General features: G+C 29.9%; 2 protein-coding genes across 2 annotated transcripts in view; both read right to left on the bottom strand.

Annotated features, from left to right (window-relative positions):
* The window catches only part of LOC107437668 (uncharacterized), a gene marked incomplete in the record, with an annotated part of 82,797 nt that overhangs the window by 5,749 nt on the left and 55,848 nt on the right, over positions 1–21,200 (bottom strand).
* LOC107446606 (importin subunit alpha-1) lies at positions 7,390–19,815 on the bottom strand. Its single transcript, XM_043057135.2, has 4 exons — positions 19,664–19,815; positions 16,567–16,749; positions 15,527–15,673; positions 7,390–7,876 (listed from the first exon to the last, which is right to left on the bottom strand). The coding sequence occupies exons 1-4, from the start codon at positions 19,706–19,708 to the stop codon at positions 7,826–7,828; spliced, it is 426 nt and encodes a 141-aa protein (XP_042913069.1). The 5' UTR covers positions 19,709–19,815; the 3' UTR covers positions 7,390–7,825.

Raw genomic sequence — 21,200 nt, 5'->3', positions numbered from 1 at the left:
TTGGTTGGTGCGTGGCCGGAGGCCATAGCTACCAACACGTTTGTGATAAAGTAACTTTTCAAGACTCGTAATTTAAACTGTAAATACATTGCTGCAATAGATTTAAAATAAATTGCTATCATCGATTGAATAATTGTATTCATTTTTATTACATTATTTATTGAAGATTGAAACTGTTTGAATTATACGTTATAAAAAAGTTTTATATTGTGTTAAACAAGATTCAATCTTTCAACGAAATCGAATAAAACCTTCTAAGAAATTAAAATTTAAAAATACGACTTAATTTTTTCATAATCTATTGAACTGGTTTGATTAAGATCAAATTTTGTAATGTGACTTGAAAATTAAGACATAATTCAAAAAATTTTCGAACATTAATAGATTAAATAATTAAAATTACAATTGTTAAATATTTTTGCGCACAAAATTATTTTTAGATAAATGATTATAATAAGCTATAATAAAAAACTTTTAAGTCACGCAATTAGCTCCTTGAACTAATTAATTTGTGCTGAAAATAATTTAAGTTGTAGAATAAGACACAAAAACGTATTTACTCTGAAATGTTTATGTGATAGATTTCAAATCTTGACACTAAATTGGTGTGATAGCCGCTATCTTTAAAGGCCCCTCTACTTAAATCAGAAATTTGGTCAAAATTTTGACCCCTTTGGTGTTAATTTCGATTTCTGCTACTTCAGCTTATCTCTGCAAATATTTAAACAACTCAATTTTTGCTCATAGATATTAAAAAAAAATAATAAATAAGATTTCAATGCAAAAATAAAATTTTTAGTATTATCTAACTTAATGGTAATCTAAAAATTGTAAATGCCACTTTGTAAAATTAGAATAAAATCGCACTTTTTGAGTAAAGGAAGTTTTTAAAAAAATTGCATTTTTAAATTTTCATTTCTGATTCCGTTCAAATTTTAAATCTGACATTTAAAGTTGTATTTATAAAATGATGACTTATAATGAATTTCTTTACCATTCTTAAATTTATAATTAAAAAAAATTATTTCTCTTAGCATGAAATTATAGTTCGAAAAACAACTTGCATAATTATGTGCAAAAGTTATAAAAACACTATATCTTTGAAAAGGCGAAAACAGAAATTAATATGAAGGGCCCATAATGTTCAATGAGGGACAAGACTAAACTATTGGGATTATATTTTCTAGATTGTAGTTACCCCCATATTTTAGAGTCAGAAAAAGCGAATTGTTTAAAAAAATATAATGCTTAAATAAAGGTAAAATATGTTTTTGTGCCCGATTTTGTAACATACTTTCCGTACTTATTAATTTTTATTTTATAACCATCATTGAATAGCGAACCCAATTTTGAGTTTACGACTACCATACCAACGTTCAACTCCGTAGCCTTGTAATTTTGAACCCAATCCAGAAAGCAAGGGAACTCCTGGATCAAGTCTTGGGAGAAATGTGCCTTAGTGGAGGAAGTGGAGTAGAAACTAACCCTCATTTGCGCTACGTGCGGAGGAAAACCCCGAAAAGTTCCTATGGTTAGCTTGATGACAAGGGGACTCTAACCCACTGATTCCTCAGTGGTGATTCCGTTTTATTTCGCGCACTGTATAATCTCTATAAAAAAAATTAAATAAAACATTTTCTATGGATGTTTAAGTGAGGAAAAAAAAGCAATAAGTTAGCAAAAGATTTTAAACCATAATGGTAGAAAATAAATGCAAAATTAAAATAATCAAAACCAGTTTGTTCAAAAAAATTAAATGGCGACGTAGGTAATTGTTGGGTCATTTCGAGTTTTATCAGTCAAATGAAATACGTTTAATTATATTAATGGCACCTATGCTATGACGATTCTCGATACTGATTCGCCTGACTTAGGTTAAAGGGGCTTATTTTCCTCTCTCACTTAAATATTAGTTTGAAACTCTAAATACATAGATTCTTATATTGACCACTTATGTAAAAATAATCCTGAAATATATAAAGGGCTGCAACAACGTATATTTGTATTAGATACATTTAACTAAAATCATATGCACTTTAAAACGTATTTGCTAGTTTTTTTTAGTAGTTCAGAGGTTTCAAAGTGTAGATTAATTTCCTATAATCACTAATTATATTATGGGGACTCCAATGTGTGAAAAGAGCAAGGATGACGATTCTAAAACTTAACATAAATTTATTGAAACGTAACAAGTTTGTGCGACTGCTCGCTGACGGGATACTTGTAGCCCAATCTGACAACACTGATCTCAACAGCAGTATAATAAAGTTTGTAAACAAATAAGGGTAATGACGTCATGCGAACTGACCAAACCGACCCTGGTGCACTTCGTGCGTAACTGGGGACACTGGTTTGAATATGGATGGTGTTTTCTACACTAGGGAGCGCTGCAAGCTCGAGACTGCCTAAATTTCCGGGTTACTGTTTCAGTTGTATTTTAAAGCCATTTGGCATCATTGTGTTTTGAGATTCTTGCAAACAATGCATATGATTACTTATGTTTACAATGCTAACAATACTGTTTACGATACCAAAAGTGTTAACACTAACGTAAGATGGTGCACAGCTTGCAACACGAACAAACAGTAATGAACAAATGGAAAGAGGCCAAATCAAGACTGCCAAAAAAGCGAGTTATTCAAAATCTAGCAACCATGTCACCTTTTTTAATAATAAATAACAAAATAACTAAAACAAATTTTCACTCCAAACTCCCCAGCATTGCATAATAACATTAATATCTTATGAAATACGGCAGATTTGAGCTCAGAAGTTATCTAGTTTATTTCTTTTATTGAAAACAAAATTATCCGTTTGAAAACATCGCCTATCAGAATAACAAGTAGTAAGCAGCTGCAAACTTTTTAACCGGAACTAGAGTAGGTCCCGAGCTCGAGATTGTTATTGTTTACATTTCTATTGAAAACACTATCCATTGGAACGATCGGTGCAGTGCCTGGTGTAACCAGTTTTAATATTGGAACGGTCGGTGCGGCAAACCAGTGTAACCGGTGCGAATATTGGAACGTGCCCTAAGATATCAATAATCAAATAGCAAGACCGGATTTACGTATAAGCTGTTGCTTGGGGCCCCCAGATCCCACTTTTCTTTTTAAAAAAGTTTTATTCGGAGCTGGGGCCCTCTCAAGCCCAAAATGCATTCCCCCCCCCTTCTTTTTTACATTGTCGGACGTTTTTCAAAATCTAATCGAAGTGTTTGCAATTATAAAATAATTGTTGCTCTTCACTTTTCTAACCAAAAGAGCAATAAAATGTTCTTCTGACTGATAAAATATCATCGCTTTTGCAACTACCACCCACAGAGTTGTCAAATAGGCACCTCATTTTACACTGGCGGAAAATCTTTTAGCTTCTTTAAATTGCTTTGGGAATTTTTGTCTTACTTCTGACATCCACAGAAATACCCTTTTTTCTGGTCATACATTTCTAGGGCTGCAAATAGGGGGAGGGTCACTCTGTCTTGATATTTCTGTTGTGTCAAATTGTCGCTAAAGTGGTCCTCGTTCAATCCTAATTTTTCTTTTTTACAAAATTTAGATATCTTTTCTAATTTATTATGAAAGCTTTTTTTCTTGATTTAATTATCCAAAAGGTTTCAAATAGCCTAATTGTTTAATTTACTTAATTATTGCAATTGGTTTTTTGTTATTTTTCAAATTACTCGTACGTGAATCTATGAAGGCTGAATTTCTATATCAAAATTTTTGCAGGATATTAAGAAGACATAATTTTTTCACCTTTGAACGGAAGCAAATGTTTTTATTACATCAACTTTGTTTGTGGTTGAGGAAAAAAAAATGGAAGGTTTGCGCAGTTTTTTATTTATACATTTCTTTAACCTAATAAATTTCAAAGTTGAAATTATTAATTATCTAATAGTTTATAATATTTGCCCTCCATTTACATCGATATTTTTTTAACTTAAATTAGAAACTTTGTCAAATTAAATAAATAAGTTTCATAAATAATTTTTTAAGAGCTAAAAACTGGGTTAAACCTTCTTATTTAAGGGTAATTTGTCCTACTTTGTTTTGAAGGATGAGTATTTTAAGAACCAACAAAGCAATTAGTAAGTGTCTAAAAAATTCGATAATTTTGTTTAAAGAAACATCAAATCTAATAGAATAGTTGCTTACTGAGGAAAAGTAAGAAATCTGAAGCATTGTTAAAATGAATATTTATAAGTAATTTAAACTATATGGAAATAAATATATGGTATTTATTTAATTAGTTTTTTTAAAAATATTTTTTGTTTTATTTAAATGGTGGCCACTATTCAATTCCCTCTTCGACAGGCATATCTGCCAAAATTCTTCATTTGGTCAATTCTAGATGAAATTGAGATAACAGATGTGATTTTGTTTCAATTTTACTGATAGATTGTAATTTTGCTTGATAGAACATCGAAATCAAGAGATCATCAGCTAAACAAATGTTTAAATATAAAGAAAAAAAAATGTTCAAACCTCCTGCATGACCCAATTTTCCAAATTTACATTTAATTTGTAATATTATATTTCGTACACAAAATTCATTTATTTAGTTAGCTTATGATTTTAAAATTGTACAAATGATATATTTAGTGCTTTCATGTATGCAAATTCAAAAAACAATTAGGGGAGAGTCGGGTAGCCCCGCCCACCTAAGGAGTTTTGCTTATATTTCTGTATAATATTGAGTAATAATCAATATTTTTGTATGTTTCTATTGTTTTATCATCTAGTTAAATAATGCAAAAAGAATAAACCAAAAAAAGAATAGTTTAACTTAAAAAAATAGAAATTTAAAAAAACATGTTTTTTAGCTCCTTTTAAGATGTGTCGGGTAGCCCCGCCCAGTTACAAAAATTGGGTTTTTTGGCTATTTTTTCAGGTGTAAATGAGAATGACCAATGTATCGACAATAGATAAACCTCATTTATCATTTTTATCACAAAATTATTTTATTTATTACATATTTATATACTTTTAGTGAATTCTATCATTTAATAACAACAAATGTCATACTTTTTATCATTATTAATGTATATTAATATATTATAATATTAATATATATTTATATTAAATATTTAACGAAAATAATTTAATTTAAGTAACAATAATTAATAACAATAGTTGTTTTTCTATATAAACTTATTTGGTTGATCTCTTCTTATAAACTTAATATAAAATACTTTTTATAAAATTACAAATTCACTTTGTATTTTAATTGCATTCAAATGCTTCTGTAGATTGATTCGTTCACAAATAAGTAAGCAAATAGCTTATCATAATATTTATGATTTCTTGATATTAAATTTAATTTGGATATATCAATTACATTTTAAAAATATTTAATTTTTCATTTTTAAATATATAAATTTATGTTTCATATAATATTAAAACATATATTTGTTGTTAAAAATGCATATAACATTCAAATTTGAAGCAATAAAATAATAATCTTTGCAACCGTACATTTATCGACGAAATAAAATTGGGCGGTGATACCCGACATTCATGTGAGCGGGGCTACCCGAAATCCAATTTTTTTGTAAATTTGTAATTACTCGAACAATTTTTTACATACAAACTTCTTTCTTTGTGCAAATTAAACTTAAGACTACATACTTTAATGCTGTATGTATAGAAAAAATTATTTTTTTAGTATTAAAATGAAGTTTAATCGAAACATTCAACCAATTTTTCTTAATTTCATGACTTCTGTATTCAACATATTTTCAAAACTATTGCTTACCATGTTACCAGCTGCATAAATACTTGAAACTTTGAAAATAATCTTTTTTTAATATAACAATTAATGTCCGATGGCCCATTGACTTGAAAAAATATTCTATACACATGAAATTGACTGTGGGCGGGGGTACCCGCTGGGCGGTGCTACCCGACTCTCCCATAACTAATATTTTTGAGTACGAATTTAAATAACTCCATGTGTTTTGTTTTGCTATAGTATTTTATATTATTTCATTATTTAGAGCAGATAGTCGCGTGTGGTTGTGAGGATGCTGAAGTAAAAGAGGCATCCCAAATTTTTACTCTTTGTTCAAAATGTTCTAACGATTATCTTAAAATGTGTTTCTGTTGTAACTTTTTCTCCTTCAAAAAAGGCGTGCAATAAAAGAAAGGTTCTACATTCTATTCTTATCATAATCACATTTGACAATCATTATCAAATGATATCTTCAAAATACAATCATATATTATCAAATTTTTGATAATTTAATGTTAATATTGAAATTGAACAATAAAAAATAATGACAGTTTACTTTAGGTGTATAGAAATAGAATTGAACTCTTAAGGGCCCCAACATTTTCAGTAGCCTTGGGCCCTGTCAAATAGTAAAAAAAAATTTACACAACAAGAGTCATTGAACAGTTAAATGTTTTCGGATTTCAGAATAAAAATTATCGCCAATTGCTTTAATCTTTTATTTATTTATTTGCAATCTAGTATCAAACTTATGATAGAAAAATTATATTTTAATTTTTGCTTGCTAATTCTGTAATATTTTATTTTATCATTTAAAAACGGCTTGCATTTTGATAAATTTTATTGGTAAGTGCTCTATCACAACTAAATGTGCCCTTTACTGTGAGGAAAAACCCTGTCCTATTTTATTCCTATGGAAAACTATGGTATTAGTACCATATTCATAAAGCACTGGAGCTGCACAATAAGCTATCGTCAAAAGCCAAGGAAGCAGATGTTGAGAATGAACTGTAGACAGAGTCCTCTGTAGAGAGGATGGCTCCATTGCTTAGGTAGGCAGAAGACCTGATCATGAAGGGGAGCACTTAACGGTAGAACAGCTTAAAGGAGACTGTGCACCCTCTGTCTCGTTGCAGCCTGAATAAAGTGGTCACACACACACTCAACTGCTGCCTATGGGACTGGTGTATATTAGAGAATTTCTGCACTGTAAAAAAAAAAAATTAACCAATCCTAACTCAATACATTAATCATGATTTTGAAGCTTGATTAGATAGCAAATTTAATAGGAAACCTTGCCGGGTATGATAACTGAATTTTTCTTTAACTCTAAACTAGGTAATTAAAATAAAACTGCTTTTAATTTTTCAGCTACATAAGATAACAGGATCACTAAGGAAAAAAATATTTTGCCCTTACCACACATATCAAATTATTTCTTGCTCAATAACCTTAATCCAAGGCCCATGCACTTTCTTCCCACCAACTGCAAAAAATACATAGACATTGTAACCTATTAAATGAACTAGGTAGTGAGATGAACTTGCAAGTACCTTCCTAGATTGTTGGACAAATGTTTATGAATAGCTTACACCTGCACATGTTTCTGAACCTATCGGGAGTACCTACTTAAGAATAACAAAAAACAGAAACAGATGAGAAAAATTAAAGTTTTTATTATTGGCAAAATTTTTACATTTGAATTCGAACTAAAACTCAGAGAGTTAAATATCACAATACAGTAACCAACTTCATGTTATTAAAATTGCAATCACAATATAAACAGAATTTAAAAAAAATATATATAGAAGCAGAATTATAAGTTTTAAGCAAAGTCATAAATATAAGTATCAAACACATAGTTTCAGTCTTTAATGTCAGCTCATACAATTTTCAAGAGAAAAAAATTCAATTCTGCCCAGTAGATGGCAACTCCATATTAGAGATTCATTTATAAAACAAGTCATTTGAGGAATGAAGCAAGCTGTACATCAGGCAAAGGCTAGATTCTAATCTGAAATCACATTTTAAAAACCTTTTTATATGAAAACTAATTATTAAAATGCAAATCTTCCATCCAGTGCCACTAAACTCAAGCACTGGTTTCATCTACTTCTGGTTTAATATCTTCATCTTCTTCCTCCTGAAAAAAAAAATTCAATTCAACAAAAACTATTCAAACATTTTAACAACAGTTTGTTTCACTCAATTTATGAGAGAGTCTTTACTTACACACTTTTCATAGAATTTGTCATAAAAACCAAATTAAAAACTCCCTTTGAATTGTATAGTGGTAGAAAACCATCAGTCACTCATTTGAAAGCATTTATTTGGCTGTTTAGCATTTGTGGGTCAACCAAAACAGTTGCGAAATAAACTTCAAATGAGAGCTAAAGAAAGAATTATGTTAGGTTATGCAATGTATACGATTGGTTATAGAATTTGGCTTTAAAATGAAAGGAAACTAGTTTAAATAAATGTTCGTTCTGACGAAAGTGTAATTGGGGTGGAAGCCGTACTGGGCATCAAATCCATTCAACGTAATTTTGATAGTTTTAAACCAGAACGCCCTTAATTGGACGAAAGTCCTTCAGATGAAGATACAGGTAATTCAAGCGTATAACCAGATTTAATACAGTGTAAAAACATTTCGTGGATTAGAAAAGCTGTACTAAGTCCAGATAATAGTAGAATAGATTTTTATTCTAATATTGAGGGAGTAAATATATGAGATTAAGATCCTATAACTGCAATAGTAACATAATAAAGTATGATAGGGATTTATTTGATTTCAGTGGGAAAAAATGCTTTTTCTGGTAAAGTTTCAAATCTTCAGGTATATCATAACATAAAACATGAAGCAAATCATATTGAAATAAAAATTCTTAAAAATTCAGGAACTTCAGCTATAGAAGCAAAAAAATGGCTATATGTTAAAAGAGTTATTTAATTTTTTCTTTAAACAATTTTAATATTTAATATGAGCATTGAAAATTTTGAAAGGTTTGTCACTCAAATCTGGAAAAAAAATTCCGTTTTCCCTGTACATATTAAACACAATCAGTGGTGCAAGTGGCAAAACATGGTTTAGGAGCATCTTTGGAACAACAAAATAGCATTTTTGAAGCATATTTAATAAAAAGAATAAAAATAAGAATTTAATAACAAGAATTTTTAATTTTGTTCATTTATAACATATCTTATTTTTTACACTTTTTTGAAGGTCCCTGCATTAACAAATTAAGTTTCGTTTTACTATTTTCGATGCTGTTAAATATTCTGCTATCCTCGACTTAGCCTCAGATAAGAGGATCTGTCCACTTTCTATAATCGACACGTCTTTATTATTTAACCCATCTTTCATACTATTTTCAGCTGTGGCAAAGAGATCACGAGAAGCCTTAAATTTTTTTTACGAATCAATTTCAGCAGCTTTCAATCTGCTTTCCTCAGTTTCAGTGTCTTCCCATTCTTTTCGCTTTCTTCTTTTTCAACCTCTAATCAAGCAGAATAATTTTTAAATGCTGCGAGCGCCACTTTAATCATATCATTGTCAACTTTAAAGTTATTTAAACCCTCTATTTACTTGCCCTATTGTGAAGTAGCGTTTTGTTCACACTAAAACCTCTTTCAACATCAACATGTGGTATGCATAAAAGAGCTTTAAAAAGCTTTGTTACAAGAAGATATTTGATATTTCTCAAATTATCTTTCTTTACAAAATAGTTTTTCCAAAACACATCAATTGGTGCAGATTCATTTGAGTCAGAAGAATAACCTTCTAGTTTCCCCACGTAACCTCATCCATTCATCTAGTAACAAAGATGCCTCTTCAGGCATTATAATGGGTGGAGTTACTGTTGCCAGATATCTTATTGGCTTATTAGAAGTGTCTTCCATTCTCATTACAGAATGCAACACTTTAAGATGGTACAGTAACCTATTTTCAAGAGGTAATGCTTTTAATAACTTTTTTGCACATGCTAAGTAAAAAACCTGGAATCTAAATACATAGATTTTTTTTTCTCTCAGGGATGAGAGTAGTCAGAACGTAAAAAACAGGAAATCCAAGAATATATATACACACACATATATATATATATACAGGGGAACCCCGATTTTACGTTGTCCGTTTCGTACGTTATCCCGCTTCTTACGTCATTTTCTGCTGATCCGTGAAAATTGCCTATACCGATAATGTTAAAAAATCCCGGATTTTGCGTTACCCTTTTTATGAAAATCCTGCTTGATGCGTTTTTCTACAAACAGATAAAAATTTTTTTTTTATTCTATTCAAAATGGTTTTACTCATTTTTTCGTGCTAGCATACCAAATGAGATTTTCAGTCGGTTTTGTTTGAGTCTGAAAGCTATAGCATTTTTTTCTCATTTTCGAAACTTCAGTCATCATGTTCTTTTCTCAAAAGAAGATGTCGAAACGAAAATGCTTTTCTCTGGCCGAAAAGGCTGAAATCGTCGAAAAAGCTAAAGAATTTCATGGCACTAAAGTTGATCTTGCTAATTCTTTGGATATTGCTTATTCAACTTTGCAAATGATTTTAAAGCAAGAAGCTTCAGTAGATCTAAACGCTGAAAAACTCGGAAAATATGCCAAGAGAAAAACCCTTAAAACATCTTCGTATAATGAGTTAGAAAAAATTTTAATGAACTGGTTCAGAGCAGCAAAGATTCCTATAAATTGATCCATCCTGAGAGAAAAGGAGCTTGAAATTGCTGAAAAGGCTTAAACTCCATGGCTTCAGTGCATCAAATGGCTGGACCGATTGATTAAAAAAAAGGAACAATTTATGCTTCAAATCTATCTGTTGCGAATCCGATAGTGTGGATACTGTGCAACAGTGGAAAGAAGAAACTCTGCCAAATTTATTAAGGGGCTATAATCCAAGTGACATATTTAATGCGGACGAAACGGGATTGTTTTTCAACCTATTGACGAACAAGACATTGACAATTAAAGGTGAAAATTCTCATGGAGGAAAGCTTTCAAAAATGCGCTTTACTGTTTTGCTCTGTGCAAATGCCGATGGAAGCCAAAATTTAACGCCTCTTGTGATCGGTAGAGCAGAGAAACCACTGTGTTTCAAAAATATCAAAAGTTTTCCTACCGATTATGCTTGGATGACGCAAGCATTATTTAAAAATTTTCTTCGAAAACTGGATAAGAAAATGAGTTTTCAAAAGCGCAACATAATTTTATTCCTAGACCAATGCACTGCTCATTTAATCCTTAAATTGAAAAACGCGCGAATAGAGTTTTTTCCAGCTAACTGTACGAGCAAACTTCAACCACTGGATTTAGGAATTTTACGATCATTTAAAGAGAGTTACCGGAAGCAACTGGTTAGAAAATCTCTGTTTCTTGATTCTGGTGACTTTCAGGATGCTTCTAAGGCAAAAATTCATGTTCTCGAGGTTCTTAATTTGATACCTTCAGCTTGGGACAGTGTCGACCGAAAGTGCATTATCAATGGAATCAATAAAGCAGGATTTTCAATATCGGAGGAGGAGGGCGCTGTTATTTTGGAGGAAGAAGAGGAAGGTAATGTGTCTTAAGTTGAGGATCTTCCGGAAGTCGATGATGCATACATCGACTGTGACACAGATATCGACACAGATATCATTACTTCAGAAATCCCTTCCATAAGTGATTTAATGCCTGATTCTGACGATAGTGCTGATGACGATGAAATAACAGAACACGTGCCAACAGCTATATATATATATATATATATATATATATATATATATATATATATGTGTCTATATATATATATATATATATATATATATATATATATATATATATATATATATATATATATATATATATATATATATATATATATATATATATATATATATATATATATATATATATATATATATATATATATATATATATATATATATATATATATATATATATATATATATATATATATATATATATATATATATATATATATATATATATATATATATATATATATATATATATATATATATATATATATATATATATATATATATATATATATATATATATATATATATATATATATATATATATATATATATATATATATATATATATATATATATATATATATATATATATATATATATATATATATATATATATATATATATATATATATNGCAACTTTTAAATCAGGTAAATACGAAAATCGATGATTGATATTAAAATCGCGTGAATAAAAATCGAGATATTTGCAGAGTCTGGACTTGGGATTTCTAAAAGGCTTGTTTGAATTGTTTTTTGTTTACACAATAAATAAAAATTTACAAGATTAATTGAATGAGCAAATAAATATTTTCACCGCAAATCCACCTCTATTTTTTTTCGCTTTTTTTGTTTGCTTTCACTCCAGAATACAAGAAGCAGCGACGTCTAAATGACGAAAATACGAGCTATCCCGGCGACGGATAAAAAATACGGAAAATCTTATTTTCTGCACGTGAAATCGGAGAAAATAGCTAATATAAGTAAACATGCGGAAAGGTTAGCAGCTAGGACGTAGTTTGAACTTTCTGTTTTTCTTTGAAAATCGTAAATAAATATAATTATTTGACTTCAACGACTGAATTTTTTTAAAAAAAACGGGATATTTATAAATAAATAAAAAAAAATTAAAAAAAAACGAAACTTTTAGAGAATTTGAGTTTTTGATAAAAGAGCTGAAATTAGAGAGACAAAAGCGAAAGAAATCTCATTCCTGTATAAAGGTCAACCAGTTTTATCCCAAGGAAATGATTTTTAGAGAAACTTCAGAGGGAGGAATGAGAACTTCAATAATTTCGCTCCGCGAAAAATTAAATTCCTCATAAAATATTTCAACTTGTGCAAAAACAAATTTCAGCGGAAATTAGCGGGAAAAATGGAAAAATCTTAGAAAAAGCGGGAATCCGTGGAAGAATCTCATCCCTGCTTTCTGAAGAAGATGGTCATCGCCTTTGTGGTATCTAGTCCAACATCTATTAAATTTGAATTTTGCCACATATCTGCGTTTTCTACATCCAATAATTTTAAGTCCTTCCCCGACAAACTAAACCAAGAAAAGCAGAACTCTTTTAAAAAACGCCCTAACTAGAGACACCATTTCATCATACAGCAAGTAAGTCAACGGTGTCTCAGTTTGGAAAAGACCGAAAAATTTAGAGCTTTTAGCAATAGCAATTTAAATAAATGCAATATTGAGTGGCTCATACTATTTTTTAAATTAACAATTACTTTATTTAATTCTGTAAAAGGTAATTCAAAACTCTAATTATTTTAACTATTATATAAGGTTATCGAGTGTATTTTCTTAAAATTTAAATAAACATGATTTGTAATAGTATATTAATCAAAACATTAACAGGATTAATATTGATCATATCAAATTTATAAAATTATTTAAAGAATTAAGCAAATTAAGAAAACTTTAATAAATTTATATTATAAATGTAAATTAGAAAATGGTCTGTAATAAATTTTTATTAAAATTGGTTACCAAGCACAGTATTTTATTACTGAAATGATAATTGAACAATTTTTAAATGCAAATACAATGAGTATTGAAAGTAAATTTTTTTTTGTCAGAAGTAAATTATTATACTGTCTCTACCCTCATAATATTTAGCAAATCTGTGATGATTAAAATTTTGTATACCAATTGCTTTAAATCAAATCATTAAGAGATGAATTAAAGTATTTTTGAATGACAAATCTGCAGGGGTGATTGCGAGCCCAAGTCAAAATTCCGGAAAACTTCTTGAGTTAAAAAAAAAAAAGAAAAAAAGTTTAAATCGAAAAATTAGAAAAAAATTTAAACAGGGTTTTTTCCTTTTTCTCAATATTTCTTAGTTTACTTAAAATATATTTAAAATACTACACATACCTATGATGACTTGGAGAAGTAATTGAAATTTATAAACATGTCTTTCTTTCTTGAGTTTATGAATATAATAACTATTTACTGATAAAAAATGAATATTAATCTTGAATATAAGCTTATAAAGTAGCTCTCCTTACAAACAAATAAAATAAACTGCGTTTTTAAGTTCCACCTTTGAAAATTAGATTTCCGAAAACTTTTGTGATCAATGATTTTTTGAAACATCTGAACCATCGATCTCCGGAAACTTCCGGATCACAGTTAGCAAAATATATGGAAATCCGGATTTTTCCGGAGCACAATCAGCCCTGAATCTGAAAAACATAAAATTTTTTGCTGCATTTAAAATATTGAAAGTCCCTCTCTTCATACTTACTTAAAATCTTGCCTCTAAATATTATTCAGTTTTCTCCTAAAACGAATAAGAGCACTGAAATTTTTGAAAGTAATACAATAATAAAACGCAATAAGTAAAAAAAAAGTAATAAATTAAAATAAATGTTTAAAAACAATGCAATAAGTGGATAGTCCCTCAGATAAAAAATTTACGTTTAGGAAAAATAATTCTTATTTTTATTAAATTGAATAAAAGGGATATGGAAATTTTGAGGCTATGAAGCTTTGTTCTTGACTGCCCTAAGGATCAACATGAAAATATGTACTTAGTGAATGGTCCCTCAAGTTAATTCAAAGATCATGGTACTAATCTATAAATAGAATAGCGCAAGAAGGCCATTAGCTTGCCATTGACAATGGCACTTCAATAACGATGAAATTAACAAGAGAAATAAAATTTTCTTTTGCTATTAAAATTTGGCAATGTTTAGTTGGCCCCCGAAAATTCAAGAGAAGTTTCGGTTCCATTTCAGAGAGTGGAAAATGAAGCCTGAAATTGAGAATATCTAGCTAAATAAAGCAGAGTTGCACACGAGAGTGCAAGAATCTTTCTCACTGAATTCAGAGCAACCCTCCACAAGGCAGTAACTTGGTTGCTACAAAATTGTGACTTGGCGATACCCAGGGGAAAATATCCTTTTTGGTGCAATTTAAGCCAACTACTTCAATTTGGAGCATGAGATACTTCAATTTCGAGAATAGTAGGCGCAGGTTACCACAATATATTAAGAAAAAACAATTACTGTGCTCTTGCGTGAGCTATATTGGGCTAACTATATTTATTAGTTTTAATTGCTCGAAAAACAGCTGAACATACTTAAATAATGCTATAGTAAAAGAAATAGTATAGTATAGCTGAAATTATAATCCTTAAATATCCCATAGATTATACTTTGGGTGGCTAATATTTTTTAGAAGACAAAAATAAGAAACAAAATTCCCTACATTTTCCCAGTTTGTAAAGAAAAAGTCAAAACCCCATGCATTCTCCCTGTTATTTTAGGCGATTTTTAAATACCCTGTGTTTTCCAGGTTTTCCCTGTGTAGCGGCAACCCTGTTTGATAAAAAAACCTGTGTCAGCTAAGCCATGGAATTATTTGCACCATGTGCTATTCCAGGCAGGGTCTTAACCCTTTTGCGACGAGTTTTTTTTATTTTTACAACAGAACAATTTTGGTAGCATAAAGTATGAGTAGGGCAGCATTATGTATGGTAGTGTCATCTATGCTCTGTGAAGGAAAATATTTTCAAAAATATTGACAGGACTGGTGGGAAAGTCACCCATTAGACAGAGAAGCATTTCTATCCCAATTTTTTTTTTGAAATTTGCTTGTGACGTATGTGTCCGCTAGGCGCGAAAGGGTTAACTCTATGTACATAAAATACACATAATTGAGGGGAAAAAGGCAATGTATCTAATTAAAATCTTGCATGTATTTTGGGTACATGACTAGACAATAAAGTTATCTAAGTTTTACCTCTCCTGTAAAGTAATCTATAATTGTTACTGCTGATTTATGCACTTCTGTATTCACGTGTTGCTGTAGATTTTCAATCTTATCTAAGCTTCCACATTGTTTTATACAGAAGCAGACATTTTTTGTTTCACCAAATTTGGTAGCAGCCTGTCGATAAAGAAAAATGTTTAGAAATGTTTTTAATTTTCAAAGTATTAGTTTAAAATAGTTACAAAAAGGAGCATTTAAATTTCATACACCCAAAAAATTTTAATATATTGTAAAAATTGGCAAGTATAGGTAATAAAATTTTTACAAGGCGGACAACTAGAAAGAATTCTTGTTATGCATATTTATTTATAATTACATTTTTATGAAAATTCTTTATTTATCAAAAAAGCCTTTCACAAGTTCAAAACAGTATATAGAATAACCTGATCAAAAAATAAAATAAAAATATGTGGTTGATGTTCAATATTTAAATCTATAGTTAATTTTCTGACATTAAGATTGAATTGAATGCTTTTAAAAAATTAAAAAATATTTATAAATTAGAATATGGTATTATTTATTATCAAAACATTAAAACTAGTCTGATAATACGCCTCACAATAATTTAGAAAGTCAGAAATATAATTCCAGCAAGAAAATTAAAAAAATGATAAGAAATGTGTGTTAGCAAGACAGTACTTCAACAGGGGACACACCGCCTGCCAACACACAGGAGCCTTTCTGTTGTCAGTGGTAACACCAAAAACTGACAGTGCCCTGAGGCTCCATAATGGATAAACAAACAAGAAAAAGCCACTAGAAAAACTGCAAAAAAGACAGAAATCTGCTAAAAAATCTCATCCCTGTTTGAATTGTGTTAAGTTTGGATTTTAACATTTATTTTATGTAAAATAACCAATCACAATGCATAAAACTTTTCATTTTAAGCATTGCATTTGGGAATTTTAAATTAAAAACACAGATTTTAAAACAGGTTTAAAACACTTTTGTTTTGTAGGTACTGAAAATGAAAATAAGTAATGAATCGAAATAAAGTAAATATTTCATACATTTAGAATATTAGCTATGGCTTCCAAAGCTTCAGTTAGAATTTCAGCATCCTGGTAAGCAAGAAGATTACAAACAGGTGGGATTACACCACCTCCAACCAAAAACATAATCTGTTCTATTGTACCACCTGATGTGATACTTCTAACAGCCCTGATGGCTTCCTTTTGGCTGTCATAATCACCCTGAAAGTAAGAAGGAAAAAAAAAACCTTTAAAAGATTCTTGGAATGTAAATAAATCAACATTCAACAATATAATGGTAAGAATTTAAAGTTCTAATAAGATTTGTAAAATGCATTAATGCACATCAGCATGGTGTATAGAGGCGAAAGGGGTATGTCTCTGCAACTTGACAATAAAGGCAACCTAAGGGCGTCTGAGACAGAGGTGTCAAATGTGTAGACGGGCCAGATTCAAATAAAAAAAATGTACTGAACTATTATAAAATTTTATTTTTCTAATTATATGGTATATAATATACGGTTGTTAAAAATCATATCAAAGTTATAAAAGATGGTAATTATTTAGAGATCGAGAATCCAGATACCTGACTTCTCTTGTTTTCAGAATGCGTGCTGCATGCTTTTTTAATTCCGGGTAGTTATCCAAACTCTTGAAATATTGTGTATAAAATGTAACAACGTTAACCTCTTTAAATTTTTCTTTCAAAATACTGTCCGATTGAAGATTTATCAACTCCATTTGCAAATGAGCTGGTGCCTGTGAAGCTTCAAAATTGAATGGATTGTTGAGAATTGGGAATTCCGTTCCATTCATCTTGTGGAAGTCTTCAAAACGATTGTTGAATTCTGTGATCAGATTTTGCAGAAGTTGAGAATACTGATCCAATTTTTTTTGGTTCACTGTGCCAAATGATTTTAAATGAGGGACTTTGTTTCAAAGGCTTAAATACATTTGAGTGACAACCAGATTTTTACCCTGTAATTTTACATTCAGATCAGTCAAGTGTTAATTCATATCTACCAAAAAGACACAATCAATCCACCAGTCATTGTCATAATCAATTGGGTTGCCTTTTTCTTACACAAAAGCTTGAATAGGGTTACGTAATGCAAAAAATCTTTCTAAAACTACTCCTCGACTGAGCCAACGAACTTCAGGGAAATAAGGGACATCAAAAAAATTTTCGTCCAAATCTTGTAAAAACTGCCTGAACTGTCTGTGATTTAGTCCTCTGCTCCTTATAAAATTTACTATTTTAATTATAGGTAGCATGACATGATCCATTTTTAAATGCTTGGATGCCAATGATTCCTGATGAATTATACAGGGAAATCCCACAAAATTCCCTGATGTTTTCTGTTTTAATTTAGTTACAACGCCCGTATGATTGCCAGCCATGGCAGGAGCGCCATTCGTAGTTGTGCTGCTAAGTATATTCCAGTCGAAAATTTCGCCCGTTGCTAAGAAATGTCGTTACTGTCTATCTCTCTCGCTTGTCTAGGCACGCGCTGCCCTTGAAATTACTTATAAATGTAGTGTGCACATTTTAAAACTTCCGTAGAGGAATCGAGTGAAGTCTAAAAAACACGATTCTTTTTTCTGTGACATATCGCGGGCCATATTGATACGAACCGGGGGCCGGATGCGGCCCGCGGGCCGTATCTTTGACATGACTGGTCTAAGATTTTCAAACCAATTAATCAAATCAAGTTTTTTGTAATTAAATATTTATTTTCTTCACATCTAAGATAGCTTGCTTAAAAATATCAAAATTATACAAAAGTAACTACAGTAGGGAACCGATTATCCGGAACGATCGGGACCATCGCTATTCCTAATAACTGATTTTTCCGGTTTTCTGAATCGCTACAAAAAGCCGTTTTTTTTAAATTGTTAAACCCAACTAATAAAAAAGTATTTGGAAATAATCTTAAAAAGAAGAAAAAACGATGAAGTAATTCAATAATGATTATTTCCAAAATGATGATAAGGTAAACATCTTTCAAAAAAGAAAGAAAAACCCTAAAATCTTATGAGGAAAAAAAAAATTTAAAAAATGGTGGGAAAATTTTTCGAATTTCGTTCCGATTTTTTGGTTTTCCGGTTTTCTGATTTCCGGATAACGGGTTCTGTACTGTACCATAAAAAAAAAAGACTTAAATATGGATTTAAACTATTATGAATATTTTGTAACGTAATGCTTATTTTGTAAATATTTAAAATTTATGAATAAAAAGAATAAATTTATAGCGAAAGGTGAAAAAAAAAANAAAAAAAAAAAAAAAAAAAAAAAAAAAAAAAAAAAAAAACTCAATACATAGTGAAATTAGAAATGTATCACTTTTAAAAAAAGAAAGCTGTAAAATAATCGCCTGGCATTAGCAATAAATAATTGTATGTTTAGATTAATAAACAATCTTTTATTTATAAAAGCAGAAGATTTTTTTAACGAAAGCAGATGTGATTCCACATCAAGCAAAACTCTCAAATGATACTGCACTTCTAAAAAAACAGAATTTATTCAATTATAAAATATTGTTTCATTAATCGGTGTCAAATAGATTAATATAACAGACGATTAAAAAACATTTTGTTCGGAATAATTAATCGTAATAATAATGTATTATCTGAAATTATAAAACAATTCGAAAAAATAAATCAAGTATAACAAAAATAGAGAGTGGTTTTAAAAAAATCTAACAAGTCAATACTCTTGAGGCTGAAATTGCAAGGCAAGGGCAAATGCAAGGGCAAATGACGATATAAAAAAAAAAAAAAAAAAAAAAAAAAAAAAAAAAAAAAAAAAAAAAAGGAGTGTAATCCAGCAATTTGTTTGGTGAGGAATTTTCTGACAATGACTATTGCCAGTTTTGGGGTAAAATTGCGCTTTCTCCCCGACAATTCACCGGCTTTTTTTTTCTCTTAAGAATCTCATTTTTCTTAATAATTTCCAGGGCTTACGAACCCGTCATTTTACTCTTTCAGACTATATTATTCTGAATTTTTATTTCATATTCCTAATTTAACAGGAGCTGAGTTTGGAAAAAAAAAAATCATACTTATTATTATGCATGAAGGGTATTTTTGTTAAATCAATAAATATGCTTTTTAATTAAGCTTCAGAAAGACATACCTTATGAAGAACATCAATGACAAGACCCACAAGTCCATTATCCATAATACATTGGATTTCATCAGGCGTATCTGCAAATAGAAAAACCAACCAACAAGCTCCCTAAAAATAAAAGCAATTATAAAAAGGTGCGACTATTAAATTACTGACTAATGAAAAATATCACATCTTTACAGTAACTAATTCAAGTGAAAACTTACTTCTACTTGTTTCAAGAATCGTGATATTGGATTTTAAAATCTCGTGAATATGAATCGTGATACTGGATTTTAAAATCGAGTGAATATGAATCGCAATACTGGATTTAAAAACCGCCTGAATATGAAACGTGATATTTCATTCCAAAATCTCGTGAATATGAATAACGATTTCGGATTTTAAAATCGCATGAATATGAATCGCAATTCTGGATTTTAAAACCGTGTAAATATGAATTTCGCAGTTAGATTAAAAAATCATGTGAATATGAATCGTGCGGTTAAATTTAAAAATCGTGTGAATACGAATCGCAAAGTTTGATTTTAAAATCGCGTGAATATTAATCGCAATACTGGATTTTCAAATCGTGTGAATATGAATTGCGAGGTTGGATTTTAAACAGGGTGGCCTCTCAAATCAGATTTCAAATTTCCCTGATTTTTCCAGGTTTTCCAGACAAAAGTCTTAAAATTTCCAGGTTTTTGTTTCTTTTTTCTTATAACGTGTAGGATGTGTACAAAAAAAAGTGTCTATATTATAAAATATTTTATTTTGACAATTTGGCAAGATTTTTTTAAAAAATTTTTGGAGAATTTTATAAAGTTTAAAATACAGACAATCCAGTTAAAATACAGTAAATAGAAAAAAAAAATTCCAGCAAAGCATCGGAACAAACTTGAGTCATAAATGGATTCAGCCCAAGGCCAATTTAAAAACAGAAGCTAATATCCTAATCCCTTTTTCCACCTCCACCAGAATCTTTCCTAAATTGCACACACAGTCTCATAGCAGTCAAAGGTTTCTACATTCGTTTAGCAACTGTGGGAAAATTTTATGTGGCATTCTAGTTTAACAGAGCTGTAATGGAGCAAATTTTGATGCAAGCAAAGTATCGCTAAGTTGATGATATTTCAACCGCTTGGCGATACATTTCCGTTTAAAAAAAGTGGGTACAATTGATGAAATAATTTAAAGTTAGAAAATTAGTAAATAATTTAAATTAGTAAAGTTAAAAAAATTATCAAAGAAAAAATTTCCAGCTTTTCTTTAAAATTCCCCGATTTTTCCAGGTTTTTATTCAAATTTCCCTGATATTTCCAGTACAAAAAAATTCCCTGATGATTCCAGGTTTTCAAGGTGGGTGGCCGGCCACTAGGGCTGGACGATATAGAAATTTCTTAAATCGATATAATCAACCCTTTTATATCACGATATTAGGTTATATCGATTTAACAATCTAAACGACAAAACTAAGAAATAAATCCACAGTACCCCTTCCTTTATTCAAATGTACTGTTGTTTTTTTCTTAGCTCACTTACAGTCAACTCCTAGTCCACA

Source organism: Parasteatoda tepidariorum, chromosome 6 (genome assembly GCF_043381705.1).
Source record: "Parasteatoda tepidariorum isolate YZ-2023 chromosome 6, CAS_Ptep_4.0, whole genome shotgun sequence".
Taxonomy (NCBI): Eukaryota; Metazoa; Arthropoda; class Arachnida; order Araneae; family Theridiidae; genus Parasteatoda; species Parasteatoda tepidariorum.
This window is presented reverse-complemented; position numbering and strand designations above follow the sequence as displayed.